Source organism: Antennarius striatus, chromosome 13 (genome assembly GCF_040054535.1).
Source record: "Antennarius striatus isolate MH-2024 chromosome 13, ASM4005453v1, whole genome shotgun sequence".
NCBI classification, from domain to species: Eukaryota; Metazoa; Chordata; class Actinopteri; order Lophiiformes; family Antennariidae; genus Antennarius; species Antennarius striatus.
This window is the reverse complement of record NC_090788.1, coordinates 8,527,094-8,545,118: the sequence shown is the minus strand read 5'-3', so window position 1 is coordinate 8,545,118 and position 18,025 is coordinate 8,527,094. Positions and strand designations below refer to the sequence as shown.

The 18,025-nt window shown below is 40.2% G+C and overlaps 1 protein-coding gene across 1 annotated transcript; it reads right to left on the bottom strand.

Annotated features, from left to right (window-relative positions):
• Nucleotides 1–846: 846 nt before the first annotated feature.
• On the bottom strand, nucleotides 847–16,947 carry LOC137606524 (gap junction delta-2 protein-like). The gene is made up of 3 exons (XM_068331800.1): nucleotides 16,877–16,947; nucleotides 15,275–15,331; nucleotides 847–2,176 (listed from the first exon to the last, which is right to left on the bottom strand). Exons 1-3 carry the CDS (start codon nucleotides 16,945–16,947, stop codon nucleotides 1,312–1,314), a joined length of 993 nt encoding a protein of 330 aa, XP_068187901.1. The 3' UTR covers nucleotides 847–1,311.
• Between the last annotated feature and the right edge of the window lie 1,078 nt (nucleotides 16,948–18,025).

Genomic DNA, 18,025 nt, shown 5'->3' with positions numbered 1-18,025 from the left:
TATATTTGTCATCTTCATGCATGCTACATAATACATTGAACAGGAGCAGGATGCAAATAAATAAAAGTCTCTTCTCAAGTTGCATTTTATAATCTATCCATTCTATTAATGCTTCAGTAACATGCCTTTTTCAAAGTCCATAAGGGGAAACATTTTTCAGGACATATCTCCTTTAGGGAGTTATCAAAGAGCACATTATTAATACATATTATTAAAGCTTGCAGCCTATGTTTAATCATCATTACCACCCAAACCCATAAACCCCATCCAAGTGAAGCCCATCTATAGCGCACAGGGAAAAGGCTACGCGTATCTATGTGTAATTATTACATCTCAAATATGTACATTAACTTTGATATATGGCACCAAATCTGCATGTGAATAAAATTAAGGTGACACATTTAAATATCTGTGAATGCAATAATCCTTTCCCGCTTACTTGAAAAAGTGGAAACACTGATAAACCTTTCTGAGTGAATAACACTAGCTAAATCTAACTAATCTTCAGTGCACCAGATTTTTCACTTTGAACAAAGGCTCCAAGGTGATCTCAGTCTGTTGTATGACTAGCACTTTATACAACTAAGAAAGTGAAGATTAGTTGCATTTTTAAAAAATAAAAATAAAAAACATGGTACAATGACAACACGCACCATTTTAAGATAATAGTCATAGTGCTGTTGGTTTTGTTTTTTACTTTTTTGTTTCATTTTTAAAAAGGTGCTTACTTGTCCATCTATTGACTTCACTCAATGAGTATGGACAATGAGAAGCATGATCTTTCTCTCAGTAGTTCAGATTAGCATAGCATTCGATTTTCTGATTCAAGTCAGACATTGGCTTTTTTTTCCCCTGACATGCGTATGCATGCACACTCTTAGGCTCTTGCATATGCACACATAAATGGAAAATAAGGGGATTATTTCTGACCTACAGCAAAGTTAAAATGAAGAAAGATAATTAAACTTCAGACTATATAGTATTTTAATGTAATTGCTCAGTTTTATCTCAATGTTTCTTTAAAGGCACCTAGTGTCACCTAGGCAGAGCAGAACTCTCCATCATGTAAGCTTCAAGTGAAAGCTTTCTTAGGCTACAGCAATACAAATGCCCTTTACTGAAGGTGACTCTCGTCTTTTGAAGCTACAAAGACTTTGAGACTTCTGCTTCATTATGACTAAACAGTCTGTACTCCTGAATAATAATGCAGTGGAGAGTTTCTTTGCCCTAATGATTGGGAGTCCTGAGCCAGGGAGAAGCTCTTTTCCAAAATTTAAGAGGTCCTCGAGCCCCCAGGCAGAGGAGCCTCTGTCAGACATAGGCTGACTCACTAGACTGGGTTCTGCCAAGGTTTGGAGCCTGGGACAGGTGTGAAACATCCTTTTTGCGCACTTCACAGATGGACTTCCTTCGGGCCTGCACCCCTCGGATGGCTGTCTTTATCTTCCTCCAGCCAAGGTGGTTGAGCTCAGCCAGGTTGAGCAGCACACATATGCCACTCACTGCAAACATAAAGACCAGAAACACGGTCTTTTCTGTGGGACGAGACACGTAACACTCCACTTCCTTCACACAAGGGTAGCGATCGCACTCAAACATCCCCGGGACATTGAAGCCGTACAGGAAGTATTGGCCAGCCAAGAAGCCAATCTCCAATGCATTCCGGAATACGACCTGGATGACGTAGAAACGGGAGATACCTTCCTGCCGTCGTACTTTGGCACTCTTGTGTGTTGGAGGGAGTCCCCTGGGTCCATTGGGGATCTCCTTGACCTCCAGGCAGTCGTGATCCTCCTTGCTGCTGTCAGGGTGCACTAGGATGCCGTTAATGTTGCGAGAATGGAGTTTGCGAGCATGATGGTCATGATGGCGACCATGGTGACCATGACTGTGGTGATCCATGTAAGGATGCAGGAGGGAGTAGCTTCTGTCCCGTGCTTTGGCCGACTGGTGAACAGAATAGGTGATGAAGCACAGGCTCGGCGTACACACCAGGATGATCTGAAAGACCCAGTAACGGATGTGCGAGATTGGGAAGGCCTTGTCGTAACAGGCCTGGTTGCAGCCGGGCTGCATGGTGTTACAGATGAACATGATTTGCTCATCTTCATACACCTTCTCACCCACAATGCCTACGATTAGAATACGGAAAATCACCACCACTGTCAACAGGATTCTGCAGAGAGATAGAAAGAGAGGATAGCAGGAATGGGGGGGGGGGTAAAACAGACACAGAGAATATCAGTTAATAAGGAGCAAATGCGGAACGATCCGGGAAATATATTTGTATAAATTGATTTTAAGTCGTGGTTTAACATGATCTAACTTGTCATTTCATGTTGCTTTGTCTACATTCACCTTGTACCCTTCAGGAATTTCACAGCAGCCAGGTAAGATCTCCCTCCTTGTGCACGTGTGTACACGAGTGTGTGGTCGCGAGTATGTTCATGCATGAATGTGTGTGTTTATCAGTCACTGTTCTGTGACAAATAATGCCGCAGGACGGTAGAGCTTTGCTCTAGATAGCAAATGCACATGAGCTCAACAATCGTGTCCAGTGACACAGGTGATTTAACAGTCACTTTCACTTCAGAACGGAATAGAAATCGTACAAGAACGTCTGACCACATGTGAAATGACTTTAGTAAAACACATTGTTTGTGATAATGTCATTTCATGCTTTCTATTCTGTTCCATCATACTTCATTGAAACCTCAGCGTTGTCATCATATTATGGGTCAGCTAAGGTTACAGCTGCAAAGCTTTAAGGACTGCATCTGTTTCGAGAGCAATGGCATTAGTGCTGATTAGTTACTTGGTTGTGGAATGTATACACAGAAATATACATGTAGGATGTCTGTGTAGGCTCTCAGTCATCCAGGTCAAAACAACTCATAAGCAAGATTTGCTTCTACAGATTTACTTCAACAAAGATGTGCTTCAACAAATCTTAAGCAAGTCCAGCTGACTGTTTTTGCTCAACCTTATATGTGTGTTGCATCTTCTACAAACTATCAGAACTTCCCCTTTGAGTATCATTGATGCATTGCTACAGAGAGAGTGGTTCCCAGAAGATCTAAAGAGGAGCGCTACTGCTTTTCAAGATGTGGTGTCGATGCAGCATGAGCATTGTGGAGGAGGACTAGGGTTTTGGAGGCGTACTGTCAGCTTTTTCTAATGACTGAGGAAAGCCTGTACATCACGGGGCTCCCTGGTATTTATTCCTCAGTGTAGTAGACATGCACACTCGTGCATGGACAAGCCAATTATTTAAAACACACTTGTTTCAAAGCACAAGACAGCCACTCAAGTCCACTTAAGGGACAGAGATGGTAGGGAGTTGGCATCAGATGGGACAGGAGAACCGAGATAAATGGCAGGATGACAGCAGGGTTCAGCGCAGGTGATGTTAGATAATACAGGGCCTATGAGAGTTATGTATGCACATGAAATGTAGTCTTTGTTCCAACATTTTATTTTAACAAGTCCACAGTGTATCCTTTAATGAAGTTTCAAAAATGCCCACACCTAGCTTACATGGCAGGTTACCACAGCAACCTACAAAATAATCAGAAGTTAGGATCAGGAGGCTGATTTCAGGGGTGGGAAGAGGGGTGACGACACCAAGGTTACTGAAGAACAGCTAACATTTAATTGTGAATAAATGTACTGAACAAAAAACCAAATTTGTATTTTCTTGTGAAGTTAAAAAAAATGTCTTAATGAGGCAATCGAGGAAACATCTCATGAAATTAGTTGAGGTAAAGGGTATGCAAATGTTAGCATCAGACAGACCTAAAATAGAGCAGCGTGCCACTGCAGGACTGTTCCCACTACACCTGTGAGTGCATGCCTTTGTGTCATTTTATGTGACTGACACGAGGACACAGACAAAGAGCAAGTCATTCATGTGCATAACTTGTGCAAAATGGCAAGCGTGTCCAGTCGTCAGCTCTCAGAGCAGCTGTGAGTGTATTGTATATGCTACACTGACTTTCAGCAAGTCCACAAATATGACACAACAAAGCTTTTTTGCGCCTTTGGTCCGTTGGGGGTTACATGCAGGTTGGGCTGGCCGTTTATGAAATATTCAGACGTTGCTATGTCTGATGCATTTGCCTTGCCTTTTCCTGAATTTCCCTCGGGATCATTAAAGTATATATCTATCTATCTATCTATCTATCTATCTTGAATAACACAGCGGTTTTGGCCAAGGGGTTGATATTGACGGTTCTCTGCACTAGAAAGTATTGTCTGCTCACTGAGAGGAAAATATGAGGTGAATGCTGCTTATTTATTTAATGTAGCTTATATGTCAGTGTCAAAATTAGAATGTAATAGATCTGCATTCAGTTTCTGACTCTTTAAGGGCTGTCTCTCCTCACGCAAGCATAAATGAAACGTGAGGAGATCTTAATAGCATTACCTAAATGTCACCAAGTCTGCCTGGCATCCACATTTCTCTGCAGGGACAGAGGCTAATGGGCTGGACGAGTCTTTGTTCTTAGTCACATTTCTCTCAACCTCCAATTTTACAGTTCAAATCTGACAGATGGTTTATATTTTAACATTAACAGATGGTGTACGAAATCTCTGCAGAATTAAAATGCATAAAGCACCTCAGATTAACCAGTTTGCAATGAACTGGAAACAAGCTCTTCTTTACATTTTAGTGGCAGCCTGCACCCTGAAGAGTCCAGCTCCTGGTTTATTTTTATCCACTGTCTATGCATTTCATTTCTGTCTGTGTTTAGCATATCTTAAACTACCTTATATCAACATGTATGTTCCTTTCTGTTTTTGACAAACAGAGCTGTAAGACAAATTATTATTTTGTGAGTTTGATAGAATCCGAAATACAACAGCAACAGGGATGAATAACAGCCTGTAAAATGTTGTGATAACAAAAAAAAAGTGACACAAATGAAAAAGGTCAACTATTATGCTGTCTCTTTACGTTTAACATGACACATTTTATTCCCTTATCATTGGTAGTCTATGCATTGTTGACCGTTTAAATCAACTAGCTTTCTTAGCATGTCTATAAATAAAGCAGGTCCAGAGACACAAAACAAAGAGCCTGTATGGTAAATGCACCAAGGGTGAGTGGACGATTTGTCTTCTCTCTAGTTTCTACACAATTCATTGTTGGGTCAGTGAAGCTTCATATAGTCCAAAATGTGACATTTTACTTCATCAAATGGGCACTAGACAGCCAGTATACAAAGATTATTATAAATATAGATATATATAAATCTAATTCGCCTAATATCATTTGTATGAATGATTGTGACCGTGGGGTTTAACAACATGTGCAATCTGCCACCAACACAAAGAAATATAGGTTGCCTTGCAAACATCCATTTAAATGCATCTACAAGTAACTAACCGCCAAATGCACTACTGTATTTCCTTCATAGTGCATTTGAAGGAAATGCATTATGTCCACATCAAATGTAAAGGATTTGGACAACATGGGATTAATCTTCTATATCCTTCTAAAATGCAACAATTTTAGCTTTTAAGTGCCCTTTTGAAGAAATGTCAGCAGAGACTATATGGACTTCCCTCAGTGGACAAATTCATTTTGTAATTTACTGCAGATATTCTTCTACATTTTTCTGTTCGGTAATTTATTATAATGTTAATAAATTCCAAGACACGGAAAGTATTGAGTGTTGGGCTGTGTGTGTATTTGCAGACTTGTGTGGGCATTTGTGTCTATATGTGTGTACACTGTTGCTTGATAACAGGATAATCAGCACAGGTCAGATTGCTGCATTGGCAGAAAGCAGTGAACTACGGTTATCTGCAAACATCGGTGTTTTAAGCCAAGCTAGAAATGAGCCAATACTGCCTGTCAGTGCAGATTGGGCCTGGACGTCCCAGAGGCCTGAATCTGCAGAATATTAATGATGAAAAAATACATTAGCAACAGAACCTGAGGACAAACTGGTGTAAAAAGAAAAAATCACTTTTCAGTCAGTTTATTAAGAGGATGCACACTCTATACTGCACTTCTAAATATCCATACCAGTCACCACTGATCACTTCATTTAGTGTGCCAACTTTCCTAAAGACCTTCCTTCAAGTGAAACTAATCAAAGACTTTTTATATCTCAAACACTCCAGCAGAGATTTGACAGGAAATTAATGTTTCTGTATCTCTGGACTGGGCTGACACGTGAAAGTTCTTCTCCAGTTTCTAAGGCTCATTCACCTACAGATGCTTTTCTGTGCATAGATAATCTAACAATGTCAACAACAAGGACATCATGCTTACAAAGTGCTCTGTGTGCAGTTGATTGACCTGTGAGATTGTGTGTATGGTACACAGTAGGTGTTCTTCAGCTGGTGTGGACTGGACATGCTGGCTCAGTATTTGCCAGAGGCTGTCTCTCTCTCTCTCTCTCTCTCTCTCTCTCTCTCTCTCTCTCTCTCTCTCTCTCTCTCTCTCTCTCTCTCGCTCTCTCTCTCTCTCTCTCTCTCTCTCTCTTCTCTCTTCCTCTCTCTCTCTCTCTCTCTCTCACACACACACACACACACACACACACACACACGCATTTGCACACGCACATGCCCACATACATTCATTCATACAGCAGCTGCTGCCGACAGCCTCCAGGGACAGCAATTGCCAAAAGCCCAACAGCAGATGGATTGGTAAACAAACACACTTTACACACAGATACACACATTATGAATATAAATGACCCTTTACAGTATATGAACAAACACATAGGCCTAAAGGTCCACATCTGCACGTATAAGGACAAAGACAGTTTTACTTAAGTGCGGCATACCCTGCTGAACCTGGTTAAAAATATTCTTCCTGCCCGCACACTCAATAATACGCTCCACTGATTGCTGGAGGCAGCACATAATGAATGAAGACCTTACCAGGCATATAAATTAGGCAGCTTAATTATCAGAGTGCAGATATTTCTTTTCTCCCACCCCTCATCCACTGTTCCTCTCTGAAACTGTTTTGATAGTTTAAGATCTTGCCCACGTATCAGGCAGGCGAGCAGGATCGCCTGAGGTCCCAGTGAGAGTCTTGGTGGAGAATACATTAATAGAATTCAAAATACTGTGCCTTCAGCTGTGAACTGACATTTAACTGCAAGTATAATAGATGACTTAGTTTAAAATAGGCCTCTGATATATTTGTGATGTGAGACAAAGATCATAAAGGGCTTTCTGTAAATTTCCTTTGCGCATCTAAGCATGTGCAGAAGTGTAATTAGCCTATCTCCCTCACTCAGTCAACAACTCAATGGCTTCCAGCTGCTTTTCAGGAATAAAGGAGGAAACAGGGACAGTTAATTGAGGGACACTCGACAGTTAATGACTTCAATTATACCTCAGTTTTAACAAGATATGAGTTATGATGACACCTTAAAATTAAAATAGTACAAATGCTATGCTATGTTGATGAAAAAAACTATGTGATTGTTATCTTAAGCAGAACTATTTGTGTAAACAGCTGTCCAAAGCTGAATGTTGCTGTTTTACATTCTGTAACTCTGCATGGTGGTGATACGGTGCTTTGCACGTGCAGCCATCCTAAATTTGTCTTTATGTTGTTTGAAATTGCCCCATCGCCTAAAAACAGTCTTTTTATCTCCATTTGAAATCAGCAACTCATCAACCCTGAGCAAAAGAATCTCTTTGAATAACCTTCATTGTTAAAAATGTTAAAATGAATGGTAGGAGTGTTTATCTTTGATTCTGGGTTCATTCAATCTTCAAGAAGCTGTTTAGTATTTGGGTCAACGCCGGGCTTTCCATCATCAGCACAAATATGAATAAATCGTAGGAGTGATGGGGTTTAAATTCAAAGTAAAACACAAAGTATCTCACAAAGTAGACTTTAAAACACTGGTTTTATTGGTGAATCTTCAGAATAAATGTTTCCTTGCAAAGAGAAGTTCCTCTTTTGGCTGCACTACATTCTGATTTACTGAGGAGTGATGAGCTGGACCCAATAATTTAAGTCAAATCATTTTTGTATGGCTGTCAAGATTTTCCTTGGTACCTTTAACTCCACTGATTTTGCAGACATTGTAGCTGCTGACAAAATCGCTCACATATTTATCTGAATTTATGTTGATTCAATTAGGATGCCAGGATTTGGAAGAATTTCCTCAGTTCTTCGGGTGAAGTGCTGTAAGCGTTATAGGAAGCATTTAATCATCTCTCGTTTGTGGTTAAATGGAATTACATGGCAAACCTCACTGACAATGTGATATGCCTCTCAGAAGTACTGCTCATTTATTGACAAGTTTACAAGTTATATAATCTAGGCTTTTAAGAGCCATGATTAACATAGATTGATAGATTGGAGTAAGTGTGATGTAAATCTATAAATACAAGGGGATTCAAACGGTTATTTTCCGCATTTATTACTTGCCCAGATAGCTACCAAATAAGCAGAAGCACATGGGACTGACATGACTACACCTCCTCCATCATACCATTCAATGGTTGAGATATTGCTCTACTTGACCAGGTTGTCAAGTAGAGCAACTTGACAACCTGGTCAAGTTCAATGGTAGACAAGTGTAAAGACGTAGAATGACATCACAACTGACTTTTGAATGATGCCTGTCAAGAAATACAATTTCTTTATCAGCTTCTGTGATTTGCCATTAATTCTGAAAGGGAAGAGTAAGCGGCGATCAAGGAATGGCTGTATCCTTTAGCATCGGATTGAGCAAATATTTCATCACAATGATGAACAAACTGTAAAGATCTAAATGTGTCTTTCTTTCATTTCTAAACCGGTCATTCAACTGAATAGTTGATATTTCCTCCAGAAGAGATGAAAAAAAATGTATTATTAATTTATGTCTTCATGTATTTATGTAAGAATAAGAATAAAGATAAAAATAAGGATAAAATTAAGAATTACATTCAGAACATCTCCCTATATTGTCTCCCTACTGTATGTTGAGTCAATTTAGTTTAAAGCAGGACAGAAATGTCCACCTCTGACATGAAATGACTGCACAATTTAAGACACTCATAGCAGCAGAATTACAGTTAGTACAAATGTCACTCGGACTAATGGTGACAGGACGCAAAATGAAATGTTAAGCATAGTTTTTCGTTACATATAATTAGTTTTACTGCTGACATTTTTGGAAAATATTTGGCATGATATGAGTACACAAGTCCTACTTCTAACCGTGTGGAGGATTGTTCATGTTTCTACCACTGGGCTAATCAAATTTTCAAATTGATTTGGCATGTGCCCGGCTTTTTTCTCCTCTTAATAAAGAACAAGACTGGGCTTGCGCTAGCCGATCACCACTACGCCATAGGCATAGGCGAAGTAAATTCCAGAGTGGTTACAAGGTTTTTAGTCTGTGTAGCAACTGTGGCGTTCTTATTTTTAGGAAAAAAAAGCTAAACCTTACAACTTTTTTGGACTCGTGAAAATCCCCAAGCGATAACATAAGAAAACAAACTTTTTCTCTTGCTCTTGCCCTTTTTTCTCTCTCTCTTTCCAATGCTCATTGGCGCGCCGCGCTGCGCCGCTGTCTTAGAGACAGAATGTGGCTTTTTGTGGCTTACTCAATTCTTTTACACTGAGCCACAGTGGCTTAGTCATACTGCCTCCTAGCGCAAGCCCAGCAACAGCAACACTATAACCTCAAATACTCATTTACATTCACATAACTGGATCCTGCATTTCCCTTATTTTAAAATCACTATCGCCAATAAGTAATACTGAGTAAAACTCAGCGTTATCAAAAACATACTGAAATTAATTAACTGATGTAATTTAAAAATACAGAGAGAAATTGTAATTTTTCTTCTGGTCCCTTCTCTCAACTTCTGTTTACAGTGCGCCCTCGCGCATTCGTGCATCAACGCTTGCAACTTCACCTCATCGCAGATTTTTGATAGAAAGTCACGTGATACCGTACGCGCATTCTGTTGACTGACCGCATCTGGAAGTGCACTCCATTCTGTGAATCTCGGACTTCCGTGAGACATAAAAGTGCTTTAAACAGTCTATCAGAGTGTGGGAAAAGGTAATACAGATAGAAGGTGGTTTAATATTAGTATGGGAGGGTTCATAAACGTTTAAATTACAATAAATAATAAGAGAAATAGTTTGTCGCTCTATCACAGAATTTGTTAATTGCTTGTGGTTCCTGGAATGCATTAACCACGAGGAACGAGGACGCACTGTACTCTTAATTTTTCTCCTTATAATTTTCTTCATAAGTGTATTTGACTCTCTTGCTTGTTTACTGCAAGCATACACTGCACTAAAAACGTGTCCAGGGGAGATGAATGGTGTTGTATCTTAAACAGGCTGCAAGTTCTGAAATCCTCACCTAATAAGGGAATTCTAACGTGTTCAATAAAATCATTCAAATAAAGACCATTTAGGCCATGTATAGGGAAACATTACACGGCCACTAAAGCTCATACACACCATCAATGTGTGCTGAAATGAATAATAGCCCAGTCTGAAAGAGAGCTGAGCTCAGCTTTACTGGCAAAATCCCCCTGTCGAACAGAATGATCAATGGCTTTCAACATCAGGGATTGCTGTACAAATAATCTAATGGCAATGCTAGATGTACACAAAAATAGTTTAATTTGAAAGACAGGCCTGCTCTGCACTACAGGATAGTGGATTACTAATGCTGTCAAATACTGAAATGCTACTTACATTATTTTTCTTTATTATTTTTCTCCATAGGGGGTATAGATTTCATCCAAGATTCTTTTCATTTATGATACATGAAACATATCTTGGTTCGCTGTTAACTAGGAAGTCCTCAGCTAAAGAATTTCAAAGTATTTTTGCCCTTGTCACAAGAGGGTACCTCTTAAATCCTGACCTATTTAGGGAAAGTGAAAAGGGAGCACAAATATGTGCACCAGAAAGAGTGAACATCCTCAGGGCAAAAAATAAAACCGTTGCCTTGTTTTAAAAAACACCAAATGATAATGTTGGCACAGATACACATAGTTTCATCATAACTTTCAGTACTGTTCATGCAACTTTTTAATATTAATATTAAGTACGCTAATGCAGTTTATATTATTTTACCACCTCATCCATTACATTGAAGAGAGGGTAATATCTAGATGCATTTTTAATGAGTATCACTTGCAACTTGCAACAAGAACCAAGGCAGTCAGAGACTGCAATATCCTGCAAAGGGTAGGTCAGGGTACCCTGAAAGTAGTACCTGACAAGTGCATAGCTTTGACCTTCCCTGAAAGGTCAAAACTTTAACAATAAAACAAAGCTAGTGCATAGGTAGATCAAAGCACTAGCTTTACTCACATTGGCCTTCTCCCTTGTCTTTCTACCTTGTTCGGTTCCTGAGTGTACAAAATTTGAAATTTGACCTTGTCCTTGTTTTCTCAAGGTCAAGGTCATCATCTCATTTCCATCCCCTTTGCCACCCAAGTAATCTGCTTTTTGTATCATCTTCTTATCTGCAATGGTTGCAAATATTTGGTGGACTAACGAACGAACAGACAAATACACAAACACTGACAATTACAATACATCACTGGTTTGAAGCAGGATGTAACAAGGACCCAGTAGTACTGATAAAGATTTTATGTATTTCTAAGGCTCAAGGGAAGAGTTATGGAATTTACAATATGAATAATATATTAATGCAATTACAGTATAGTCCCATAAGATCAATTCTTCCAATTCAAAAGCAATATGCAGTGTAATAATGTAAAAGTTGAGTTCATTTGCTTCATCAACAAAGCCTGCTGCTCCTGAATGATGCTGTTTAGTCAGCCAAACCTGCACTGCTCTGTCTGCATAGATGGTAAATATTGCATGTTTTTCCCTTCACTATGGCAGCATCTTTCACAAGTGCTACAGTAAGAGCATCACATTCACACACGTGAAATCTAAAAATCCTCATCAATGCAGAGGACACATGCTGAGGTTTTTATGTGTGGATGCAGACTGATTCCCAAGCAGGGTCAGTCTCCAACCCCCAAGGAAGTACAGTACGTGAATTCTCAGCACTGAACCTCTGCAGCGGGAAAACTTCCCTTCCTTCCTTTTCCTTCCTCCTTCCTCCTTCCTCTCCTACTTCACCTCTTTTTGTTCTGCCTCTGAAGCTCACATCATCTCTTTGCTTCCACTCGGTAACCTTTATGATTTTATCTGCCTCAGATTGCTCTTCTCCTCCATTATCTCTGCCACTTTTTTCGCTCTACTTATCTTTCCCACTGACCTCACTGCAGCATTGCAGTGTTGAAGGAGATGCATCAACACACTTTCTTACATCCTTCCAAGGTGTAGAGGGTGTGCAACTTAAATCCAATGGCTTAATATTTTCATGGTAAAATGCACTTTGTTTTGTACGACACACATACATGCACACCTGTGGTCTGCAAAGCATTTGAACACTAGAAGGGGACGACAATTTATACATGATGCATAAAGGAAAATTATGCAGTATTTTAAAGTACCACATATGAATATGATACATTGTATTGCCCTCAAGTAGAGTAATATGCATAATAGAATTATAATACTTCTAGATTTAATTGGACTATATACAGTATTTATGGCAGTGTGAGACACTTAAGGAAAACGTGACAATTTTTCAAGAATGAAGGTGATATATCACATGGAAAAACCAATAGAGCAGATACACATGACGGTGTGTCCTGTGGTAGGTACCTTCCACATTCAATTGTTTGACATTGTGTGAGGACAGTAAGCAAGAATAACGAAGAAGGTGAATTATAAATGAATACCCTATTTTCTAGAAACAAGATTTGGTTATCCCTTTGTTAAGTACTACACTACACGTACCGAATTTCCATTGAACAATTTAACATTAGTTGAAATCCTGATAAATTTCTATGAGTTGTAATTTGATGTGTGTGTGTTTCCTCATTGTGTGAATAAAATTACAGTAAATAAAGACAACAGCAAACATTGTCAAGGCTGCTAGTGTCATAAGATGTGTAAATACACCATTGTATCATCAGCATATCAAGAAAGAAAAGGTTTATTGGTTTTGTTGATGCATACAAGAGACACAACAACGTTTGATCAAGTTGATCAGACACAGTACATCAGAATCCTGTATTGATCCCCTAGGGGAAAGCTTAAATATATCTGTAGACCTGAGCAGAAATGTAAAGAACAGAAATGCAAATAGTGATTTAAGTTTGCAGTAAGGCAATTCTGAACTGTCAATTAACAAAGTCTGAATACCCCAGGGTTATTAATATAGATACACAATAAATGGGGCCAAGAGAATGGGGTTAATGCAGCCTAGACAATGATTGTTTTCATTGTGTGATCATGATTACAGTCATTGGTTATCCATGCACATAATGTACATTTCCCAGTTAGAAGTCAAGCACATGGCAATACCAATATACATGGATCTTTATATGATTCATTATATGAAAGCAACCTGTGGTTAGTCAGAGGCACAGAAGTCAATCCCAATTGTCTCTCTCTTTTAAAGACCATAATTAAGCTAACCTATGCCACTGAGTTATTTGTTTCTGTAAAAAAAACCCAAAGTATATATCTTGACTAATTAGCTGTCCTATGCTGGGGCATAAGTTAGCTTAAATCCTACAATTAAGAAACACCTTAATTGTAGCTATCATAGACAATCTAGAATAATGATAATGCTATCTGACATGTCTAATTAGAGTAAGGACATCGTCGTTTTACAAAAGAGAGGGTTGGCACTAAAAGAGATGACTGACATGCATCTATGTTCCAAAGTTTTGATGCAGGGGAGACTTCTCAGCCATGGGGAGACATCACTGCTCTGTACTTTGGAACCACATCCTTTGAACTGCAGGTGCACACATGCAAACTCTGACAAAGAACTACATACTCATCCTACATGTGATGGTATCTAGCAGTTGCGGCATGCTCTGGCCACTCGCCCTGTGAAGTACAAGACTTCACAATGCACTACAGTGCAATGCTAAATTGCTACAGTTGGTTGTGTTCAGAAGTGCAAAAGACCATACCTGACCACGCCCAACTGTGCTGTTGGCTGTGGTCAGTGGTCCAACAGACTTGAACCTTTCAACCCATAGAGGTCAGTGCAACAATTTTGTCTCCATATGTAATTTAGTGTGGGGTTGCTCATTAACAGTCTAGGAGGCATCTATATGGCACAAAACGTGCCAGTGGTGAACAATTCTCCAACTTGCTGGTACATCCAAAGTCATCATTCCAATAATTTGAATATAAAGTGTCTTAATTTCCTGACCATGCAAACACATGCTTAATATTGGGAATCATGTCTTCATTTTAATCATTTTTATGTTATTGCCAAGATTATCTAGGAATGTCAACAGTCTAAAGATGCCTGTCTAAAGACCCAGACCACATAACAAGTGTTTGCACCCCAACCTGAGGTTTCTCTGTCCACCAAACTGCAAATAATTATGTTTTTATATCCTTAAAACAAGCTAGTGAACAAGGAGAAATACTAAAATGAACTTTGCAAAGAGGAACAGAAATTAAGGCCTAAAATGGTCACAAAATACAAATTATTCCATAGGCAATTTTTCTTTACTCGCAGAAACAAATACAAGCACACTAAGGGGTGGGGTGGCCTCATTAGAGGGCAGCTAAAGTTACAGGCAATGCCCTAGTGAGCCTTGTGGAACAAACACAGTCTGAGGGAAGTCAAAACACGCAGGGATAATTTACTGATCATTTCACTCAGTCTGCTAACACATATCTAATGTCACTCACATTACGATTTCACTCTAAAACATTATGCCATCAACATTTGACGCAGCAGGTCATTAATCTAGCAAATTCTTTCATATGAAGAGCATAGAGGATTATTCTAGAATAAGCCAACTCATTTCACTCAATATATCAGAAGAATTCAAAGAAGCTTTTTTTCAGAAGTTCAGCCAGTGAAGTACATGATCAACAATTAGCTTAAATTAGGCATAAAATGAGACCATTTCACCATCAGAGTATTCACTCCTACTTTGCGGAGAGGTAGCAGACAAATTGAGAGTTGCTTCTGTGCCTCTGGAAAACTGACTTAGAGTCACCGAATCTCCAAAGAATAATCTTGAGCATTTTTGTACCCTATGCTCACAGGGTATTACTGATTCAGCTGCCAGGACTGGATTTTAAAGCTGCATTGAGGAATTTTTGACCACTAGGGGGCAGAAAGACTCCAGAACAAGTTCACAACAGTTAGCGATTAGCTGATGAAGTTGTTATGGCTCACATGTTATCAAACAGTTGCCTACTTACAAATCCAGCAGAAACAGAGCAACACGGACATCCCTTTCGTCTCCTTTTTCTGGCCACCTGTTGAATGTAATTCCAATATTCACTGGCATTGAGCCCCTGTTTGGTCCTTCAGCTCATGAGAAAAATATCTGATTCTTTTTGGCTTGATAAATGTTAATTTTTCTTCACCAGATAATTTCACTCAGTCATTTTCTACAGGGCAGTTAGCAATTAGCGTGTTTTAGCTTCTCCATTCAGTGAAGTTACGTGTAGTCACACACAAGCCAACAATATTTGTTTTTCAGAGCGACAAAACCAGAACAATGAGCTGAAAATGACTGAGAACTGCGTAGAGATTGTTAGTAATGGCGATAAGGAATGAGGGATTCAGCTTACTAAAATTAATTGTGATTAAATACTACTTAATGCATCTTTAAATCATGATCCAATGTATGCAAGTTTTCTTTTTAACTAGACCAGTGAAATTCACTGATCAAGGCATTTTCAATACAATAATGAGAACTCATTGAAATTACTTGGTGCAGCTCTTGGTTGAAGGGAAAATCTCCATTTGGATGGTTTCAGATCCCCTATTAACAAACGTTTTGGTGTAGTGTGGCTCACATCATCTCTGTCGCTCTGATGCTGTTGCAGTGTGGCTGAATTTTAAGGATATTCCCCCGATGGCTTAGAGCCAAGAACACAATACTGTATAGGCTTTACAGGCCTTGGCCAATTTTCATTCCTTCACTGGGTTTCTCAGGCTGCACCACTTTGACTTTGACTTTTCAACATATGTGTCCCTTTGTTATAATTAGATCGTGTTTAATGGGCTGAAAATTCCACTTCTGGATTGAATTAATCACACAGAGATGATGTGGAGTGTATTTTTCACACAGATTTTGCAGCATGTCTCCATGGCATGTCTCCACTGCTAATCAAACTAAAAGCTCATCTGTTCAACCCTCCGCCACAACCCATTCTCACACAAAATATGAGAAATAATTGAGTCGGACTTTGACTATGGTGCAAATCAGGGTCTGCTCACATGAGCAAAATTAACAAACATGATTCTTGTTTTTTGATTTTCAATCTCAAGTTCAGACAGAGGTCAGAAACATTTACTTCCCCTTTGATTTTACCTTCGACACCTGCTTGCTCACCATCCTTTCATCTTCCTCAACTCTGCTCTCCTCTCACTCCCACTCCCCTCTCCTTCTGTCCTATTGGTCTATGGCCAACAGCATCGAGCTCTATCTATCAATAGCTAGGCTATTAGGTAGTATCAACACAGGAGCCTCTCAGAATTAACCATAATGCCACGTAAAGCCTGTTATTGATTATGTGCAATTAGTTTATCCCTTAACTAATGATGAGTGTGTAAGGGTGAGGAGAGCAGGGAGGAGGAACGGATGGGGAGGCAGTGATGACTGTGGGGGACTGTAGAACAGAGGAGAGCACTGGAACGAGCCTGAGAAGGGGAGGTTTCTATAGGAAAGCCATAAACTTGTATACACGAAATAAAAAACAAAAACAAAACACTGGATAAATAAAATGAGCCAGATGAACAGTACACAAAAAACAAAGAAAACCTGTACCTGCAAACTCGAATCAATGTCTTACCTTCCGATCATGGTAGAGTGCTGTTGGACAGCTGCCTCCAGCAGCCTCTCCAAAATGGTCCATTCCCCCATGGTGATGGAAAAGTGGCCAAGCTGTCAGAAGAACCTGGTTCTGGGAGATTGTCTCTTCTGTTTCCTCTTACGCTTCTTCCTCCCTAGACCTGCTTGCACTCTTGGGAACCTTCCAGTCAGCAGGGGGTAGCACCAAACCCTCGTCCCTCTCCCGTTTCCTTTTTGACCTCTACACCTGGCTGGTCATCGGCGTGTCCTTAACTGCATGTGGGAGGGTGACAGCCTTCTCCCGGACCTGTCCCGCTACCTCTCTCCTTGAGGAGAGATGCTGAACTGATTGCCTCCCCCTCCTCTCTCACTCACTCTCTTCCCCCTATCCCCCTCCCTTGTGCAGTGATGCTTGTCCTCCCCCTGCCGCACCACTCAGTTTTGCGCTACAGCATATGCTATAGCTCACTGCATGACAGCCATGATCTCCCCTCTTTTGCACTTGCCTCTTTTTGTCCTCTTGCTCTTTCCTCCTCGTCCTCCTACGGTCCTGAACCCGTCCTCCACCCTACCGTCAGGGTCCTCCCTTTACCTGCACTGCCTGCCATCAGCGCTGCTCTGCACTCGTCCTTGCATTGTGTGGGATCTTTGCCTTTGCTGCACCCTTGCTTCTCTAACCTAAACACACACACACACCACATAAAGCTGATGCTTTTTGGCTCACCTCAGCCACCAGCACTGTAAACACACTCTTGCACTCGAAGACTCACTCACAAAGCTCCTGCCTGCTAAATGTCATTTTATGACTGGAGGAATGGTCGCATCCACAGCTCCAGGCGCTACATGGACCAATAGAAATGTGCACCCACACATACACACTAAAGCACACACTCAGACCTGCACACACAACGGCACTACCACCCAGCCCCTCGGTAATAAATCAGCTGCCTTGCTGCATCCAGCGAGTCTCAACCAAGGCTGTACGCTGCAGACCTGCTGTCCTGTGTTCTCCCTGTGGCTAATTTCAGTCCAGTCACCAGAGTCATGTCTGTTGAAGAAAGTAGGAATGAAAAGCTGTCCTGTAAAGCCTATTTCTGGGCTCCATCATCTCACATCCCTCTCTCCCCTTCCTGCAGCTCTCCTTCCACCT

Coding starts and splice junctions, on each gene's coding strand:
- LOC137606524 (XM_068331800.1), bottom strand. CDS start 16,947: ATGGGGGAATGGACCATTTTGGAGAGGCTGCTGGAGGCAGCTGTCCAA. Junction 15,332..16,876: donor CACTCTACCATGATCGGAAG/GTAAGACATTGA, acceptor TACATTCAACAG/GTGGCCAGAAAAAGGAGACG. Junction 2,177..15,274: donor GCTCTGTTTCTGCTGGATTT/GTAAGTAGGCAA, acceptor ATCTCTCTGCAG/AATCCTGTTGACAGTGGTGG.